General features: G+C 39.6%; 1 protein-coding gene across 1 annotated transcript in view; it reads left to right on the forward strand.

Moving 5' to 3' along the window:
• Positions 1–20,143, forward strand: part of HECW2 (HECT, C2 and WW domain containing E3 ubiquitin protein ligase 2) — a 204,640-nt gene that overhangs the window by 164,195 nt on the left and 20,302 nt on the right. Inside the window, exons 19-22 of the mRNA XM_069469056.1 lie at positions 3,652–3,772; positions 5,248–5,361; positions 14,790–14,942; positions 16,686–16,784. Coding sequence (XP_069325157.1) covers positions 3,652–3,772; positions 5,248–5,361; positions 14,790–14,942; positions 16,686–16,784 — 487 coding nt within the window. The remainder of the gene's footprint in view (positions 1–3,651; positions 3,773–5,247; positions 5,362–14,789; positions 14,943–16,685; positions 16,785–20,143) is intronic.

Genomic DNA, 20,143 nt, shown 5'->3' on the forward strand with positions numbered 1-20,143 from the left:
GGCTCCCGTACAATTCTGTTAGCTCAATCTTCCAAGAACTTTTTTATTTCCAAAGTGGAAGTAACATCGTTCCTGCTCTGGAATTTCTTGGCACTTATACCTGACTTGTATTAAGAATTTGACAAAGGCCAACAGCAAAATTTACTGTAATTTTAAAAAGATGAAGTAATATGTAAGTGGTTTTTTCATAATCGAACTAGTGGCAAAAGAATTTTTGCATTTAACAGTTGCTGTCTCCAGAGTCTTTGTAGTTAAATCCCTTTCCCTAGAGTGTAAACAGAGTCAGAGCTAATTTTTATTGTGTTTGTACTGATATTGATGGAAAGCATTGTGGCATTTCCCATATCCTTTTAAGCATCTCAAATTATACAGCAATAGTATACTGTATGTGCTGTTTTTTAAAGTAATCAACTCTTAAAGAATCATGTTTCTTTTGACTCTGGAAGATACTCATTCAGTCTTTTGTTCTTCATTTTCCTCTTCCCTATCAATGATTGTGCTCAGGAAGGCTGAGTCACTGCACTGTCTGGGTTTACTAGTCTGCAGTTGCTCAGACTGGAGCACTGGTAACTTTATTGTGCCACCTCTGAGTGGACTTGTACTGCACTGTCATGTTCTTCGTCCAACTAGGAGAGTAGCCTGTGCTCATGGAGATCATGTTCTTTCGTGTTACAAACGATGCCTTTCAAATACACAGGAAGCAGTTGCCCTGTGTTAATGCCTGGGTACTGCTCACGTGTTGTGTTGGTTATATTTGACCTTTCTGCAAGGGGAATAGTGGTTCTCCACCATGGCTGCCCGTTGGAATCATCTGGAGAGCTGTGCAAAACACTCATGCCCGAGTCCCACCCTCACAGATTCTGACGTAGTGGACCTTGGGTGTGGCCTGAACATTCGGGTTTTTTAAAGCTTCTTAAGTGATTCTAAGGTGCAGTCAAGATTGAGAACAACTGCTTAGGAGTCCCTTCTGCTTCCCATACCTTTTAAGGTCAAGTTTATTTGTTTTCTTTGTAACATAACTCTTAGCTCTTTGGGTAAAAGATTCATAACTATGCAAACAGATCTCTAGACAGATAATTATACAAATTTTCTACAAATTCCTTCCTAAAAGCCCATTTCCCCGTGTCTTTAGTATTCATCTCTATGCGGATAACAAGAGCTAACACTGATATGGGTCTTCTTAAGCAACAGGCACCGCACAAGTGCTATACACACACTAACTCATTTAATCCACGCGTGTGGCCCTAATCTCTCACTCCAACTCAAGCACTGTATTTTCAGGTGCTGCTAGAGCATATCCACCTGGCTAGCTGCCATCTCCAACTCAATGTGTATAAAACTTCACATGCCTTGTCCACCAGCATCATTTTCCAACTACTTATAGCATGTAACAGGTCTGGCTCAAATCCCAAACCCACTGTCACTGGCATGTGACTTCGGCAGGAAACTGCATCTTTGTTTTCCTTAGTTGCAAAGTGGTGATGATGGTTATAATGAACCTGCTTCAGAGACTTGTGAGGATTTCTCAAGATCCCCTATGCAAAGTGCATTGTTCCTAATGTATAGCAGGCATTTAACAAATGATAGCTGTTGTTACTATTACAAAAAACTTTATATTTGTTATCAACACTTCCCATTCCTCTTCAGTACTTATCTGCTCTGTTCCCCATGCTTATCTCACATTGTAAATGCCTCTCTGAGTCACCCACTCCAGTCTGGGCCTATCCCCTCAGGCCTCGATTGCAGCAGCAACTCCTAACTGGGGCTCTTTTCTCTTGCCACCCTTAATTCACTCAACACACTCTGAAAATAATTTCTTAAATAAAATACCACTTGCATGCCATACCCTTGGTCAAGAACCTATAAAGGCTTCCCACCATTGCCTGCATCGTACCCAAACTACTCTGCTAGATTTTTAAAATTCCTCTCATGATTTGGTTCCAAACCTTCTGATTGATTAAATTTTCCATTTACTCCCCAGCCATCCCTCTCCCCTTTAGGTTCCCAGGGTCCCCTCAGTGTCTTCTGAACACACATGCAATGCTTATTCCAGCTTTGCTGCTGTGCCCAGTATAAAATACAGATTCTCTTCTGTTTACAAGGTTTGGTTCCAATAAGCCTCCTCCCTAAGTGCTTTTCCATTTTGTTCTCTGCTTATACTCATTCCTTTTCTGTAACATTGCTGTTACTGTTCTAAAACACTGATCTCAAATGCAAATGCCGAGGGGGGCAGGCGGCAGGTGTCACGGAGTGGCTATGGCAGAGTGGTGAGCACGTGCCTCATCTAACAGAGTGGCTGCAGCTACCTGCTGTACCTCCAAGGAAATGCAAGCTTGTTATTGCAAGACTTCCCAAATAATTTTCAAGAGAGAAGTTGGGATTTTTTTTTACTCGAAATCTCCTAATTTTCAAATGTTGGCAATTAAACTCTTCCAAAAAGATTGTAGGACAAACAAAATAGATCTATAGGGCTAGGTACAGCCCCAGGGTGATAATGGTGTTCCCTTGGCGCTCTAGTCTGTATACCATCTAGTGTAGGATTTAATTATGCTATAATTGTTTAATGTTTTATTTCTGTCTCCCCACCTAAGATGTCTACTCCAGCAACCCTGCCTTGTTCATTTAGGGTTTCTGCTGCTGAACCTAACACAGTGTTAGTGACGAATAATAACCATTTAGTTGATTCATTTGCTCAAGAAACTTTTAATGAACTTACACAGTATGTGATGAACCCGACTTCACAATTTTTGCTTTCTGGTTTCTTTCATTGAGGTTGGAAATATTTAGTGGAAATATCCAGTGTTTTTGTCATGGCTCCGTGTCTGATTCTCATATTCATCATCAGTTTTATATCCCGCCTTGTTGCTTAGTCACCTTGTAACACAAAGCCAGATTTTTCTATGGAAACAAGTACAAACTATGTTACTTTTACATTTTGTTAATGATACTTGCCATCGAATGACATATAAAATATATTTAGATAATCTATAGATATTCATAGTACTTGGCACATATTAAAAATGTAATAAATATTAGTATTATTTACTTTTTATACAACCAGGAGGTATGTGCCTTTGGCAATTATGAATTCAGTTTTTATATTAAGATTATTTTACTGTGCAATATGAAATACACGTAATTGTATGTCTAAAATCATTCTTGTGATAATGTGTATCTGAAGGAGTTTTGTGGGGTTTTTTTGGTGAGGAATTTAGAGTAAATGATAAAAACTCACTATTCTCGCCTTATGTAGCACATACTTACGCATTGTAACTTCCTGTCTAATTGCCATGATATCATTTCAGCAGCAAGCAAAGACATTCCATCCCGAACAGTTACCATTAGACATGAGTAATTCTGTTTGACTCATCTTAGTTTGGACTGAAAAGGGGAACATATTTGAGAAACACATGGGCACCATTGTAACTATTCAAACAGGATTTTTATCCTCAACCAAAATGCCACAAAGAAGGTATCTCTTAAGACCTTGGTTAAGGTTTGTTACATCCTTCAACTTGGAGAGATGAAAAATGCAGAAGCTGAAAGTATTGCCTCCTTTCCTTGTTACCTGTGATAGTATTTTTTCATGGTGATGTGATGAACTTTAGGACAACGCACAAATCCAGATTGTCCTCTTTGTGTTTTCCGTAGGTACTCAGCGTGCCAATGCCAGGGCTCCAGCCCCTTACAAGCGAGATTTTGAAGCCAAACTAAGGAACTTTTACAGGAAGTTAGAGACTAAAGGATATGGACAAGGCCCAGGGAAATTAAAGTAAGTCAGAGTGATACCAACCACATGACTTATAGGTGGTGAAAGGATGGGATGCGGTTGGGAATGTAGGAAATTGATTGTGACTTGGGATGACTAGCGTTTGTTTTAGGCTAGTGTCATCTAAAATATCATTCTGGAGTTAAGCACGATTTAAGCCTAAGATTTGAAAACGGTGAAGACACTTTCACTTTCCATGTAAAAATACATGCAGAATAAAGAGCTGATTTATTTTTTTCTTCAGAAAAGCACCTCTTTGTTGGCATGTAGCATGTTCATTAGATATAAAGCTATCACAATGTCCTATGTTGCAAGTCCCTGTCTCCTGAGCTGACCTGAGTATAGGAATAGTGCTTGGCTCTATTTGGTTCTTTGAAACAAACTTCACAACAGAATATGTCATGAATGTCATTTCTGCCCTTCTTCATCTACCTCCCTTTAAATGGGGCAGCTGAATTGTTCGCCCTAGAATTGTTTTCACTCCCTACTTAAGGTAACATCCTTCTCTTCTCCCCACCTCTACCCCGTTCCATGCCCCACTAGAGATCATTCTGCCACTAAGAGAGGATAAAGGAGGCAAAATCTCCACTAATGCACCCCTGTGACGCAGAGAGAGGGGCCAGGGGCCAGCCCAGCAACAGCCCCATGGCTCACTGCCCCATGCACAAAAGGGCTTGCTCAGTTAAATTCCACCTTCATTGCTGTCAAAAAATCAGCCTGCCCCAAACACCATACCTCTCCGAGCTTTACTTTACTCACACTTTACTTTTAAAGGTCTGGATGATCCAGCTGTCGTGCACTGGCCTCCTTATCGTTCCCTGTTCATTGCCATTGACATTAAGGGAACATTGGTATCTGTGGAAGGATGACTTTAATTGTCATCATCACAAGTAGATTAACCAGCCACAAGCATCATTCATTTGTATCTATCCTTTAGGGAATCTCAAGATTCACTTAATTTAAAAAATTAAATTAATTTTAAAAATTAAGCACAATTGTAGACTCTTCTGCTTTGGAAGCCACTGGGAATTTTTTTTTTCTCCTGGTTCTCAAAATCATCTCTCTGGGCACTTGGTAATTGAATTCCTTGTCTAGGTACATCGAGACTTAAAACATTATTACCTCATGTTCTTGCTTTACTAAACAAAAGTTGTATATGTGTGCATGTGTGTGGTTTTATGATCATTTTCCTTCTTGGATAAATAGATTTGACCATTCAGAAAGGATTCTGCGGTTGTTTTTACAGGTCATAGGTGGGGTGCTCTATTTACCAGTGATTTTCTTATGTAACTTTTGCTGATGCTATTAAGAGTTAAAGAGAAATGTGTACTTTATTGCAGACAGCAGTGATATTAAGTAACTCTGCTGCTTCTCACCTAGTTATTTGTGGTAAATGGAAATCAAATGGCAAGTTGAAATTCTAGAAAGGAAGGATCAGGACATAATCTGTATTTTTCACATTGTCTCTTTATGGACAGGTTAATTATCCGAAGAGATCACTTACTAGAAGATGCTTTTAATCAGATTATGGGCTACTCCAGAAAAGATCTGCAGAGAAACAAGCTATATGTCACCTTCGTTGGGGAGGAAGGGTAAGTAGAACAGAGAAGTGCTCAGCTGCGGCCACGGGGCGGATGTTTCTCCACATCGCTGTGGTTGCCTAAAACAGGAAATCCTTGTGGCAGGAAACGCTGTTCTCATACGCTTAAACCTTTGGCTTTTTTTTTTTTTTTTTTTTTTAAGGCTTCCTCTGGTTTTTAAATCATTTGACATAGAAATTCTTTGGTACAAACTTGTAGCTATAGGTCATTTTTGAGAGCAGAAGTCTGGTTTGGTTTCTTCTCTCTGCAGCTCTCTTTCTCTTAAAGGGAAAAAGTGGGGTTTGGGGGGAAAAATGAGAAATTGCATTTTAACATCTACGATTTTGTTTCCTGCCCTGGAGTGCTAAGTAGAACGTGTTTCACCTGTTAAATAAGTTCAGAAACACGAACTGTTCCTGCTCTTCCTCCAGGAAGCCCCTGCAGTAGTAACTCGGGCCTTGGTCCTTATTTCTCCTCCTTCAGATTCTCTCTTCCCTTGGGAGGGCAGCGCACCTACCAATACAGCTACCTACTGTAAGCAAACATGTTCGGCCTTCTCTGACTCATCCATGAGTGTGCTCAGACAGATAAGGGTTAGGAAATTGAGGGGTGAAGACTCCTACACAGTGTCTGTTGCACCCGAACAGACACAACAGTTGTTTTCCATCACTTAGAACATGGCAGTTCTCATCCTTCCCGGACCCCTTCCTCTTTCCTCATTCCAGGTCTGGGTTTGGGTCTCAGCACCTTACTTATAACCCAGCGGCCACTAGAAGGAATTTTAAAAATACCATACAATTGTCTGAATTCTGCTCGCGTTCTCCTTGACGCTGCTGATTTGGACCATTTTAAGAGTACTCCTCTCAGTATGCCCAGGAATAAAGTACATTAGATGATGGAATCATAGTAGTGATATCCAAATCAGTATTCAATATACAGCTGATGAAACAGACACCAGCATGTACAGTAACTTGCCTGTGCTGATGGAGCTAGGAAATAGGAAAATCAGGATTTGAACCCTGGCCTTTGTCTTTCATTTGGTACTCTTGGACCAGCACTGGGATGTAAACAAAACTCGTGAACTCTAGTGTATCTGAATTTTTTTCCTACCCCTGGACTTTTATACCATTCCAGCTAGTGACTGATAACTTCTGCTGTTGTCACATATAATCTCCCAACTATGCCTAGATGAAAGTAAAGTATTATATGGGAACACACTATGACATGATGAAGTTTGGACAAAAGCTTGTCTGAGATTTGAGCCTTTCATTGCTGATGTGCACAAGTGAACTTCTAGCCTATGTTAGTTGGTTTAAAGATGCAGGTGCACAATTGAAAATGAAGGCAAATGTTGTCAGCCTAATCACAGGTATGCATGGGATTCCAAATATTTCCTTACATAATGAGTCTAGTTTGGATGAGAATACTTTTCTTCCCCCAGAAGTCCAGCTGCCTCTCTTTGTTGTTGGATCAAAATTTGTTGAGACCTCAGAGATGCAGGGAAGATTCTTTGGAAGCACTGATACTGAAGTTTTAGTAGAACAGGTACTTAACATGCTTGATCATCTTAAAGTGGTTTCCCCATGATTTGGACTGATGACATCAGTTCCTATAGGAAGACTCCCAGGCCGAGTGGAGCTTGATACCTCTGTATTCGATTGCCACTGATGTCTAAATGCTTCCTGCCTCCACCACCTGTCTCCTTCCTGTGACCTCAGAGGGAAAACAAGGGAGAGGATGTTTTGAGGTGTGAGCTCCATTTATCAGGGCCAATCTCTTAATCTGTTCCCTCTACGTATGGCTTATTGAAGTGGATTTCTGGACACGTGGCTTTATCAAATCAATATCATACTTATAGTTTATTAGATATAGACTTTATTTTGCTACTGAGGCACAGAGAATATATATATTGTTTTTGAAAGACTAACATACTACTCTTGCTGAAAAAATAGAAGCCTGAAAACAACATAAAAGTAAGGAACTCTTTCAGCCTTTGCCACCTTCTCAAACACATTGACTCTATCACATGAAAATAAAAGATCATAACATTTCTTTCTGGATTATAGTAAATATCCAAAGTGAAAGCTACCCCAAGTTTTCCATTAAACTATAAAAATGGAGCTGGAAGTTTTCTGTTAGTTTCCCTTCACCAGTTTTAACAGCCTTAAAATGTATCATTTTGCAGGTTCTTCATGTCTAGGTCTAGTTGTAGGTGTTTAAAAACATGTATGTCTGGTGCCCACATCTTGGTTTCCAATATTATCCTTCAGTAAAAAGAACCTAGGGTTTTTTTTTAGAAATGGCTGATTCTAGAACCTGGGCAGGAAATATACAAGATGGAGCCTTGAAGCATCTTATAGTACCTGCCAGTAAGAAAGTCATCAAAAAGCCCACAATCAGGGGGGGTACATTAAAGGGACACAGGAGCCAACTGAAAGAGTTCCTAATGGCCAAAGCTGAAATAATTTGAGTAACAAAATAAATAAAGTAGTACTGGATTATAACTCAAAGTATAAAATAAATATCCTTACAGATATAACTACATGATTGAATAAATAAACAAATGGAAGAGAATAGAAAAATCTCCTATGCATAATATTTCCAAATAATTTAGCATAACTCCCTACTCCTTAAGTGTGTGTTGTGCATGGTGACTTTGTTCCAAATAGTACAGTATGGAAAAGGGGGAAAAGAAGTAACTTTATAGTGGAGAAATGTGACAGACACTATCTCAGTCAGGTGACCAAGGTTAACATTAATAACAACTAAGTCATGTTGGTAATATGTACCCTTGAGATCATGTGATGAAAATGGCACTTTACCTCTGTGGTCTTCCTCCTAAACCCATAGCCCCAGTCCAACCATGAGAAAAACATCAGACAAATCCCAACTGAGAGACATTGTACAACACACCTTAACAATACTCCCTAAAACTGTCAAGGTCATCAAAAACTAGAGGAGTCTGAGAAACTGTCACAGCCAAGAGGAGACATGACAATTCGATGTCATGTGATTTCCTAGATAGGATCATGAAACAGAAAGGGGACATTAGGTAAACTAAGGAAATCTGGGTAAAGTATGGATTTTAGTTAGTAATAATGTATCAGTATTGGTTTATTAATTATAACAAATGTACTGCTAATGTAAGATATTAATAAGAGGGAAATTGTGTGTGAGGTATACAAGAACTCTCTGTACTGTCTTTACAACTTGTCTGTAAATCAAAACTATTCTAAAATAAAAATTTTATTAAAAGAAAACATATAGTCAGGATTTGGGGAGATTTAGGAAATGTTTCCCTGAATGGCTTTTCTTACTTCCTTGTTGTGTGATGAGTGACTGCCATGAGAGTAAATTTTGGTCTGTATGTACCTCCGTTTGTACTTGAGGTCAGTTGAGTAATAATTACATGGATAGAATTAATTCTGTGGAAAGCCCAAATTAGTAGGGACTTTTGTATATCTAGAGTATTATTTTGCATTGTTCATGTTTTATCTGTGAGGGAATAATACTTGGAAATTCTTATTGGTACCACCTAGATGATTATATTTTCTACCTGTCAGGATCAGAGTCTTTATTTATAGTAGGTTAGCTAAGGCATAAAGAAAAAGGGATTTATTTTTAAGAATAATACATCTATTTACCTGCCCTCCAAAAAGGTGTGAATTAGCAGATTCACAGAGAGACTTAAGCTTTACTTTAAGCTGTTTCTTTGCATAGGCTTGAAACATGCATGATATGTAGATTGTTCCCGAAATAGAAAAGTCGAGTCCAGAGAAATGATGGAAACATTTATAGTCAAAAATTTGCAGGATGGCTACAAATTCCATGTGAGGTAGAACTCATCCCAGAATACTAGGGATGTCTATATTTAACTTAAAAATACAAAAATAATCCTAGAGCCTATTAATGCAAATACATTAGTTGACAATGAACTATTATTTCTCCTTAAAATAATATTTTGTGTGTGCTTTGGCTTTTTTGAAAAAGTAGATTGTTACTAAGCACTATCTTGTGATTAGTGATGTAAATTTGTTAGAGCTGGAGGTTTTGTTCTAGTCATTAAAATTTCTACCCATTTTAATTTGGTTATCTGCCCTGGCAAAATTTCAGGGAGGGGAGGTCAGCAGTGGTGGAGTGGCTAGAAACTGAGTCATCGCGACTGAATGTGGTGAGAAATTGCACACAATTGCCTAGAAGTTGCTTCTATAGGGACGAGGCCAGTGAAATACTACATAGTCTCCAGCATATTGTTCTATATAATCTCCACCTTTATTGTTATGCTACATATTCTCCTGCATATTATTTTCTTTTGAATTAAAAGTCCTAGCAACCAAAGCGTGTGTGATGTCAGAAGTCAGCTAAATTAGACTATTGTGTTCTGATAAGGCATGGGGCCATTAACTTCTTAGTACCCAAAACAGTACAGAAATAATGGGCTGGATAAAGAGAGGATGTTTACCCTGTGATTGCTCCACCTCTTTTTCCTCCATGGCCAACCCCATAAAAAGGCACCTTCATTTAAGAAAGAATGAGTTCATTATGTGTGAGGAGCCATCAACATGACGTCAATTATCTGCCTTGCAAAGCCACACTAAGGAGGAGATGAGTGCAGTTTTAGTTTGGGGGTTTAAGAACTTTCTGTAATATCTTTCTGTTGAGCTCTTTCTCTAATCTCTCTCCTGAGACAGGCCAATGAAAGCAGTTAGGGAGGATGAGATCCTAAACAGTTTTCTTTAGTGCCTGCTTATAAAATAACCAACAGTTCTTACATATGACTGGTCAGATCCTCATCAGTGTGGGTTCCTGAGCTTGTTCATTCATTTCTCAGAAATCTGTAAAGCTTCAAGTTACACTTTATGGTGCTGCATGTTTTTTTCCAAGAAGAGACATTTGCAGGATAACCTAAATAGACCTAAGTCTTGCTAAGGAAAGGCACTTCTGTGTCTAGGCTTTGGTTTGGGATCACCAGGTAAAACTTTATCACATCAAAATGCCTTACTCACCTTCCAGGCCTTCTTAAGTGGCCCAAGAACTAATGCCTTGCTGCTATAAATATCCAAGAGTGAATCAGAAGGTACACAAGGCCACGTGTGCCTGAACAAACTTGTAGGAAATGATGGCGTGACCTCCCAAGGCCATGATCTTCTTTCATGTTATAGTCCACTTCTGTTGGACTATTTTGTTTTTAGTACTTCTTAGTTGAAAATAGAGAACAGGAAAATAAAGTGCATTATTTTAACAAATACTGGGTGCCACTAACAACTTGGGTGGTGTGTCAGCCTAGCAACGTGATGATGTTTAAAATATTTTGTCAGCACTTGGGGCTCCAAGCTACATGGCCACCCTGCAGACATCTGCGCTTATTCAGAATTGCCCTCAGATGCAGCTGTTGTGTGGCTACACACCCGTTGTCCACAGTTTCTGTATTTCCGTGCCAAGCTCTTAGCTGTGGAACCAACCTAACTGGCAAAACAAGAATGTAACAAACGATCCCTGTGATATGAGTCATATTAACTATTTATATGAAGAGGTTGCTAAAACATTACAGGAAGCATATGCATGATCTACTCTGCTGTGACATGTTTTATTGAATTAGTAGACTTATATATAAATTGTAATCTACAACCCACTCTCAGTAAGTTCTAAATTTTGGATTATAATCATATCAAAGTTTAAAGACTGTCTCAGCTTTAGAGTGATTCTGTCAGTGCCTCTAGAGTTAAAAAACAGCCGATCAAAACCTAACCAGTGAAAGACACATTTCCTCCTAGAGGAACTATTAGCTTTGTTCTCTCTTGGGAAAACGAGTTTTACTTTTCAGTTTTAACTCCTCAGGGAACATTCATTTTATCTTCAGCTGTTATCATTAAAAAACAGGAATCAGTTAATGAGTTCACCTTTGTTGTTTTAACAAACTTTACCATATTGGAAGATATTATACACCAAACTTTGTAAGCATAATTTATTAATACTTGTGTGATTTCTGACAATGTTTTCAAATTGAGTTGTCTTGTAGGGATTGGCATAATCTGTTCATGTCATTGACTCAATATCCACTCAAAGACAAACTTGTGCAAATTTATTCACCGTGCTAGATGCCAAATCATAATGTCAATGGTGTTGATTTCCTTTAGAGATTGTCAGAGAGTTCCACTCATTGATTCAGCAATATAAATTGAGCCCCACTGTGTATCAGACTAGGCACTTGGGATACAAAAATGAGTAAGACATGGCCCCTGCCCTCAATGTGGTTACAGTTGAGCATGTGTGTATAGGGGAGGCAGACACATGAACAGATAATCATAGTGCACTCTGGTAAAACTCTCGGAGTTAAAGCTTAAAGAAAACCTGCTATTTCTAATTGAATGCCACAGTTTAATTGTAAGCAGGTAAAATCCCATTTTACTTCTACTAGTTGTCTCTTCGTAAGAAAACTGACTTGTGAAGTATTTGTCTCATGCTTCAGCTGTCTGTGGCCCTGATCTATCGCGTGCCTTGAGTGTGTCTGAAAGCCCCACAGAGCAGTGACTGTGGCAGACCAGAGCTCACTGGGTGTCTCACACTTGGTAGTTGTGACCACTCCTTGAGGTTGCATACACGCTAGGATATTGTAGCGATTTTATATTTCCTTGGGGAGACAGATCGTCACTAAAGAAGAGGATTTATAGTAAACTACATATTTTAATAAAGTAGCATTTTCTTCCTACTTGCTTTCTCCTGTAACAGGGGCTGGCAAAATTCTTCTGTAAAGGGCCAGATTGTAAGTATTCTAGGCTTTGCCAGCCATGCATTCTCTTGAGCATCTACTCAACTCTTCCCTTTATAGCGGGAAAGCAGCCACAGACAATATATAAATGGGCACAGTGGGGTTCCAATAACACTTTACAAAACCAGAGGGTGGGGAAGATTTGGCCCCCAGGGTATAGGTTGCCGACTCCTGCTATATAGGCAGTGCATTTTTGGTCTTGAGGAACATTTAAAATTTACTAAAGGGGAGGCTGTGAGGAGTTACAAGCATCACACTTGGGGTCTGGACCCTGCCCCAAGGCCTCAGGGCCCGGTTTTCCCACTGCAGCTTTCATCTGATGCAAGTCAGGGATTTCCTTCAGCCTCAGTCATCTCTGTAAAAGGAGGGGATTGGACAAAATGACTTCTGTTAATAAGATGGCTTCTACCACTGGCATTCTCTCTTTCTGGAAAGCCACAGTCTCACAGAGTGAAATTTAGTAGGTTTTTAAAAGATACAGCTACATGCAGACAGGATGGGGGAGTCCTGGGTTAAGGCAGCGCAGAGAAAGGTTCGGGCTTTAGCTGATGACTGACTCACTATGAGTCAACAAAGCGGCTGCCCCCCAAAACAGGGCAGTCTCAACCTGCGTTAGTGGGGAAAAGTGTCCAGGACTTTCTAAGCTCTGTGCTGACAAGACTGCACCTCGAGTGTGGCCATCAGTCTTAAATGCCACCAGGGTGGCGAGGGAATTCCCACTCCCGCCCTGAGAGAAGGTTGAAGGAAGCAGTGACGCTCAGGAGTGGGGACAGGGCAGGAGGGGGCAGAGACCAGAGATACGGGAACTGCTAAACTTAGAGTTCCTATAGAAAATGACTTTTCAAAAAGTTTTATATTGTTAAGATCTAGATTAGTACCCAAAACATAACTGGCACGCAAATATTTGTCGAAAGCAAGCCTCTGAGTATGTGAAGAACATTCAAGTGAAAGAAGTATTCTGCCTGTTCTTGGTGGCGTCAGAGACCAGAAGTCGGTCAGCGGGAGGAAGCCACAGGAGGCTTGTGGCTCGAGGAGGGGTAGCTCGTCTGTGCATCTCTGCACCAGGAAGGCAGCCAGAGGACTGCTCTAAAGTCCTCAGGGTAACCTAAGGGTAGTGCCACCAATCTTGGGGACTATCTGTTAGCCGTTACATTCAGCTGCCCCAGAGGGCAGGTCTGTCCTGTCTGCTAGGGCCTCTGTGACCCAGAAGTCTGCTGTTTGCATTTTTCTTCACACATGGCTTTCCTGTCAGTGCAGTGTGGGTACGAGTATACTGATACCACTGGTGGCCTGTGAAACCTCTTAGCTGCCACGAAGATCTACTTTTATTTTATGTATATGTTTTAATGTGTATTGGCAAAATAGAGCTAGCACATCAAAACTTCATAAATACTGTGTAAGACAAGGTCATGTTGAAAAAGCAAATAAATTTAAAGTTGATTTAATGAAAAATATGTAAATAATAATACATATATATTTATATATGATAAAAATTGGGAAGTAGTATGTGAATACTTGAAGTCTGTTCTATGTAAATTCTGTTAAACTCTCAAATAAGACATAAAAATCATTTTTATTGCTAGTATCCCAACTCCTTTTGCCTCTAATAGGATCCTTTTCTTCATCACGCAATCCCATCACTGGACAAGACTCAGATTTCTTTTTCATTTAAAAAAATGCCATAATGCCCATAGAAGAATTCAAAAAGAGGAAAAAAAATACAATGAACAACGATAAAAATCTTCTAAAATTCTATTACCCCAATTTCTCAGTTGCTTTCATTCCCCCTACAGTGTGCCTGCCTGTCTTTGCAGCCATGTGTATACATTTTACCATAGGGTAGATGTACTTTATATTTTTACTTATAAAGTTAGCATTGTAAATTTAGCTTTATTGCAAACTCTACTGCATTTTTTGCTCTCAGAATTCTTGGCCACTTGTCATTCCTCAAACCTAACGCAATATTTTCTTATACTTCACTTTGACCCTAGTGTCCTCATAAATAAAGTAGAATTTATACTGCAGTTCAGGTGGTAGAGTTTCAGCCTCTTCTCTAATTATCTTCTTTAGGAAGCTTTAGACACCCTCATTTTTCTTGTTTGTAATCTTCCTTGGTGTTTCTTAAAGTTTTTACTTGCACCCTATCATTCCATTTTTGGTCTCTGAACCCCCTAGGGGGCCTTGTATCTGTAATATCCTCTCTCCAGTTTATAGACATTTCTTTCTTCTCCCATTTAAAAATGTCTCAGACATCCACAAGGACTCTATGTCCTATAAGTGTACATAGCTGATTCCCTCTGGTTTTACTCTGCTTTAAATTAAGCTTCCCTCTTGTATTCCCTTTGCCCGTAAACTTGCTCCCAACATTTAAAAGATTTACCTTTTTGTATATATTTATACAATCAAATTAATGCATACTGCCTATGTTGTGCATTATCTGATATGTAGCCTAGTTGTGGCTATGCTCCACATAAATGTCTATTTTGCCATTCTGTGTCAAGATATGGTGAAATCAGGAACTGTGATCATTCAATTTGTTTTGGACAGCTCTGGTGTGTGGACAATTAGACTTGTAATGAGCATTCTATAGGAAGGTGAGCTCTGGAGAAAATGTACCCAATATCTAGAAATAAAAATAACTGATGATTCTTTTTGTGCATTTTTTTTATAGCCTGGATTACAGTGGACCTTCCAGAGAGTTTTTCTTCCTGGTATCCAGAGAACTCTTTAACCCATATTATGGCTTATTTGAATATTCAGCCAATGACACCTACACAGTACAAATAAGTCCCATGTCTGCTTTTGTAGACAATCACCATGAATGGTAAGTATTTTTTCCCCAACATTTTTCTTCAGGTGATATTCTGTGATATTAATTTGTTTTTTTTTTTTTTTTTTTTTAATAGGAATCCACATGTCTTTTAACAGTTTTTTTCCTTTGGGGCAAAATCGTATTTCCAGTGAAATACCTCATTTGACTCTTGCTTTTGAGGTCAAATTTAAATACTCAGGCAGTCTGCAAGCTACAAATAGATTGTATTCTATAAGATCAATTTAAGTGAATTGGAAAAAACCTTCGAAAGTTTTTCCCATTAAAAGAAAGTAACAGATAATGTTAGGTTCTTGGCGAGACCCCTAAATTCCTCTCTGCAGCTTTGAGCTTGTGTGAGCTGGGGTGAAGAGAGGAAGAGCCCGGCCTGAGGCTGGCGGCTTCTAGAGCAGCTTATGGGGAAGTGGCTGGCACGGGGGTGGGGTGTGGAGCAGCTGGGCCTCTGGCTGAGGTGACGGTGATGTTCCAGTGGCCGTCCGGTCAGGTGGGGGGACCCAGAGGAACAGCAGTAGAAGGGCAGGAGAGGGGAGTCACAAGCCGTGGCTACTCACCGCATTAGCCTTTTGAAGTTTGTAACCATGGGTTGCCTCTTCCCTAAGTTCTTGCACAAAATCTTCAAGGAAAATTGATTTAGGATTCCCATCTGGGGATTATTTATTCTGAAAATCTCAAATTGCACTCTTTCCAAACGTCCTTACATCTTTTTAAAATCCCTGCATTTATAGACTTTAAATATTTGTATAGCTCCTCTTAGCTTGTTCCTGTTCATTTTCACTGATAGTAACAAAGAAGGAACATGAGTAGGGCTCATGGAAAAAGCTTCTTTGAGTCATGAGATTAATATTGGTGGGTGGAGGGTGTTGACTTTTAGGACTCATTCTTCAGATTAACTTCCGTTTAGCTACAATTTAGAGTCCTCCTAACTGTGGCTATTACAGTTGTGCTAACATAAGTGGAAATAAAGAGAAACAACATGCTGGGCATTAATCTTAAAACGCCTGCCTAACACTAAAATTGCAAACTTAAAGTATGAATCTCAGTGTGGATTTATACTTTTGGAAGGCATCAGACTTTCAAAGAACTAGAAACTTGAGTACTTTTGAAAGGCAGTAAATCCAGTCATAACAAATATATTTAATAAAGTTTCCAAAGTGATTCAGAATAGAATTGAGCCTTGAGATTTTAGAGAACAGAATGTCCCAGAAGGAAACTCCCCCAAATGTCCATCAGCATAATTCTTGGTGAAAATTATCATCAGGAGTAGAGTTTGAATGAGAATAGGGGTAGGAACTTTCCTCATCTGAGAGTGGGCTTTTCCTGAGAAGGGAATTGCTACTGAGTTTGTATTTGAGAAATCCTGCTAATATTCCTGCACACATGCTAGAAGGGGACAGCAGTTTCCCCACACCAGCGATCTCATTCTGTCAATATCTCTTAGAAGTGGTTTGGGGGCTTCACACTGGCAATGTGGGCTGCTACATGGTGGACATCATGGACATGGGGTGATGGTAGAGCAGTGCGTCTGAGTATCAGGGTGAAGCAGATTTCTTCAACGGTATGAATTGTTGTCCTAATGAAGACACAGCCTACAGTGCACACAAACTCTCACGAACCTAGTAAGCAATTATTCTTGGGCAGATTTAGAAGATTAGAGCTGGAAGGCATTCTAGGAAGCAAATAAAACCATTTAGAAACTGCTCCATGAAGTGTAAACTATCTCATGGTTTTCCTTCGCAGGTTCCGGTTCAGTGGTAGGATCCTTGGTCTTGCACTAATACACCAGTATTTGTTGGATGCCTTCTTCACACGGCCCTTTTATAAGGCTCTTCTGAGAATGTAAGTGTATTTATTGCTTGTGTAATTAGCATGTAAAAATGCAGTATTTACTTTATTGAAAATAAATTAGATGTCATAGTCATTGTTTATCTGTTCACTATCTCAAATCTGTTGTTATTAAATGTAATAGTTTAGATTTCTGAAACTAAAACAATTGCAAAGAGTGTGTTTTCCTACTTCTGACCCTTTATTCCTGTCTAGGTCCTAAAGTCTTTGTTTCGCTCTACTCTGAATAACTTACTCTCATTTGTTGTAACACATGTTTTTTTCAAAACAATTGTGCTTCAGACACAGCCCTGGAATTCTTGTGGTATTAATGCCGATTATTAATAGAATAGTTGTGGGTTGTTCTTGGTGACTCACAGCCCCCATCCTTTATAAGATGCATTTTATATTTGGCTTTATGCAGACTTCCAACTGCTTACTCTTGGTTCAAATTTTCATTCTCCTTTCTTTTGTTTTTGTTTTATTTTCTGTTTGGCGGGTGGACAGTGACATGCATTTCTAAAGATCTCCCTGTATGCAAAACAGTAATTTAGGATGGCAGATGAAAATTTAGCATTAAAGAACTTTTTCTTCATTGTTATCACGATGAAAGATTGCAAGTATTGTAAAATGTAGAGTTAACTGTTGCTGTCATATAATCAGTAGTCATTTACAAGGCTGAACAGGAGAAGGCAGCTGTCTGTGGGGTAGTAGCTAAAACTTACAGTGAGAAAGCAATGAATTATAGCTTGGTTCAGTCCAACTCATTCCCAGACCAAGGCCACGTATCTGCTTTCTGTAAAATGGAGGCCGTAGACCTCAGATGAAAGAAAACAAAATATTTCTTGTGGGCCCTTAGGGCCATGAGGAGAAAGACTTTTGCCTTCCTCCTTTCATTGTCTCTGCAACTGTAGCCCTGGGCAAGAGAGGCCACTTTCTGCCTCTCTGGTTCTCGCTGGCTCATTTTGCATCTTTGTGTTTCATTGCTTTAATTCTCATCTTCTTTAGGCCTCCTGGAAGAGTAGTCTGTACTGATTGTCTACACTTACCTCAAATTCACATCCTCAACACACTTGAGCCTGACTTCTTTCCCACCAGTAACCTATGGAGGCTTTTAAAGAATACTTTTTAGTTCTTATCTTATTGGACCATTCTGCTGCTTTTGACACTGTGGATGACCCACCCCCACCCTCACTCTTGTTTATTCTTGAGTTTTTCCTCCACTGGCATCACTGTACTGTCCTGCTTCTCCTTTTAGTTTTTTGTCTCCGTTGTGGGCCTTTCTTCTGACTTGTCCTTAAACCTTGGTGTTCCTGAAGTTTCCATGGTTGGCCCCCTGCTTTTCTCACTCAATGTGCTCTCATGGGGAAATTTCTTCACCTGTCCCATCTCCTGCTGACTCCCAAATCTGTTCCCTCAGTCTTAATCTTGCTTGAAGTGTGGAGTCTCACATGCTCAACATTCCATCAGAAATTTCCACTTGGACGTCTCACAGGGACCTCTAAATCAACACGGCTAAAAGTAAACTCATCAATTTTCCCTGACCTAAAAATGTACCTTCTCCCACATGCACAGTGGCAGTTAATGGTGTCACTACTCTCGGGTCACTGTGGTCAGTAATTGGAATTCCCCCTTAGACAGGGATGGCAAATACACAGCACATGTTCTACTCTTTCCCACCTCTGATTCCGTTGCCATGGTGTAGTCCACAAGTCATTGCTAGTACATGTTGCCACTGAACTCACTGTGGCCTCAGAAATCTTTTCAACTTAGAGTGCTCAAGACTAGCAATTAATCAGAGTTGGCTTGTGACATGAGTTCATGTGCCACCCCTATTTTAGATATTCTTCTTTATACCCCCCACAATAAAACCTTGTTTGTCTTCTAACCAATTCTCAAATTCACCTTCTCCTGTCCACCCTTGATGGCCCTGCCCTAATTAGAACCCTTATTTTGGCCAGATAACTATAATGGTCTATTAATTCATCTCTACTCTCTGATGATAACCATACCCCCTCCCCATTGTAAATAATTCTTGATACTGCAACTTTCAGAGGAGTTATTTATAACTCACATCTCACCTCTGACTGTGCCATGCCCTATCTTAAAATCTTTCAGTAGTTTGGAATCACTATGCTCCTTAGAGTGACACTCAGGGCCTGCTCCCAGCTACCTGTCTAGCCTTGTTCTCTAGAATTTGTCTTGTGGTGAACTCTTTAGTAGGTGATATGCTTGGAGTATTCTGTACCCTCTGTGCCTTGTATTTTGTTCATGTTATTCTCTCCTTCTCCTTTTTCTCTTTTTCCCCTTCTCCTCCTTCATTTATTCCTTTTTACCTCTCTAGCTGTTAAACATCTTGCAAGTTTTTTTTCCCCTAGGAAGTTCCTGCAAGATTTAATAGAGGCATCATCTGCTCCAAAACACTTTTTTCCTGAATCTCTAAGTAAAAGCAAATGTCCCTCATGTTTGCTCCCACAATCCCCTGTACCTACCTTTTCTTTTTTTAATTGAAGTATGACATTAATTTTAAAAAGTGCATGAATTTTAAGCATTACGTACTATATGTTATCACTTATCAACTCCTATTAACTTATCTATTTGTGTGCTTGTCTCTGCAACTAGCCCATTAGCTCCTTAGAGCAGCTACTGTTCATCAACTAGCCCATTAGCTCCTGAGAGCAGCTACTGTTCATCAAGTAGCTGTTGTCTAGTATGTACTTGGTGCCTAATAAATGTTTAGACTGAACCAAACAAAATGACCCTTTAAATTGGGCAGTGGGCAGTGGCGGGGGGGGGGGGGGGGGGATTTCAAAACAACCGTAGCAAATCCATTGCTCTCACCTTACAACAGGGCCATATAATGGTAACTCCACCTCATGTGGATCCTCTCTCTGCGATAAAGAGAGAGTCTATGGCTTACTGTTTTCAGAATCAGAGAAAGAATAAGAACCATGAAGAAAAAGGGGATATATGTGAATCATACAACCTGCCTTTTTTTTTTTTTAGAATCTAGTCTTCAAACAAAAATCAAGGTTAAAGGTGAAAATATAGTATAGAAATATATAAAGAGTTTCAAATCAGGAGAGCAATATTTTAAGGTAGTATCATACAGCCAAAAAGAGTACTGGATCCCAGTCGTCAGCCCGACTGCCACTTCCCGATGTGGCATTAACTGTGGATGACTGTGCAGACAGCAGCCACTCTTTCCGCCTCCAGTCTGTGTCTGTAAAGGAAGGCCAGGCTGAGTGACCCCTGAGGCATTTTTGTATATCCACGGTTTCCTAATTTGATACCAAATTTCTGAATTATTTGGTTTAGTTATTAAACTTAATTAAGAACATTCAAGAAATCACTGCCCATTTAGTTGATCTTGT

This window comes from Eulemur rufifrons, chromosome 1 (genome assembly GCF_041146395.1).
Source record: "Eulemur rufifrons isolate Redbay chromosome 1, OSU_ERuf_1, whole genome shotgun sequence".
In the NCBI taxonomy this organism is placed as follows: Eukaryota; Metazoa; Chordata; class Mammalia; order Primates; family Lemuridae; genus Eulemur; species Eulemur rufifrons.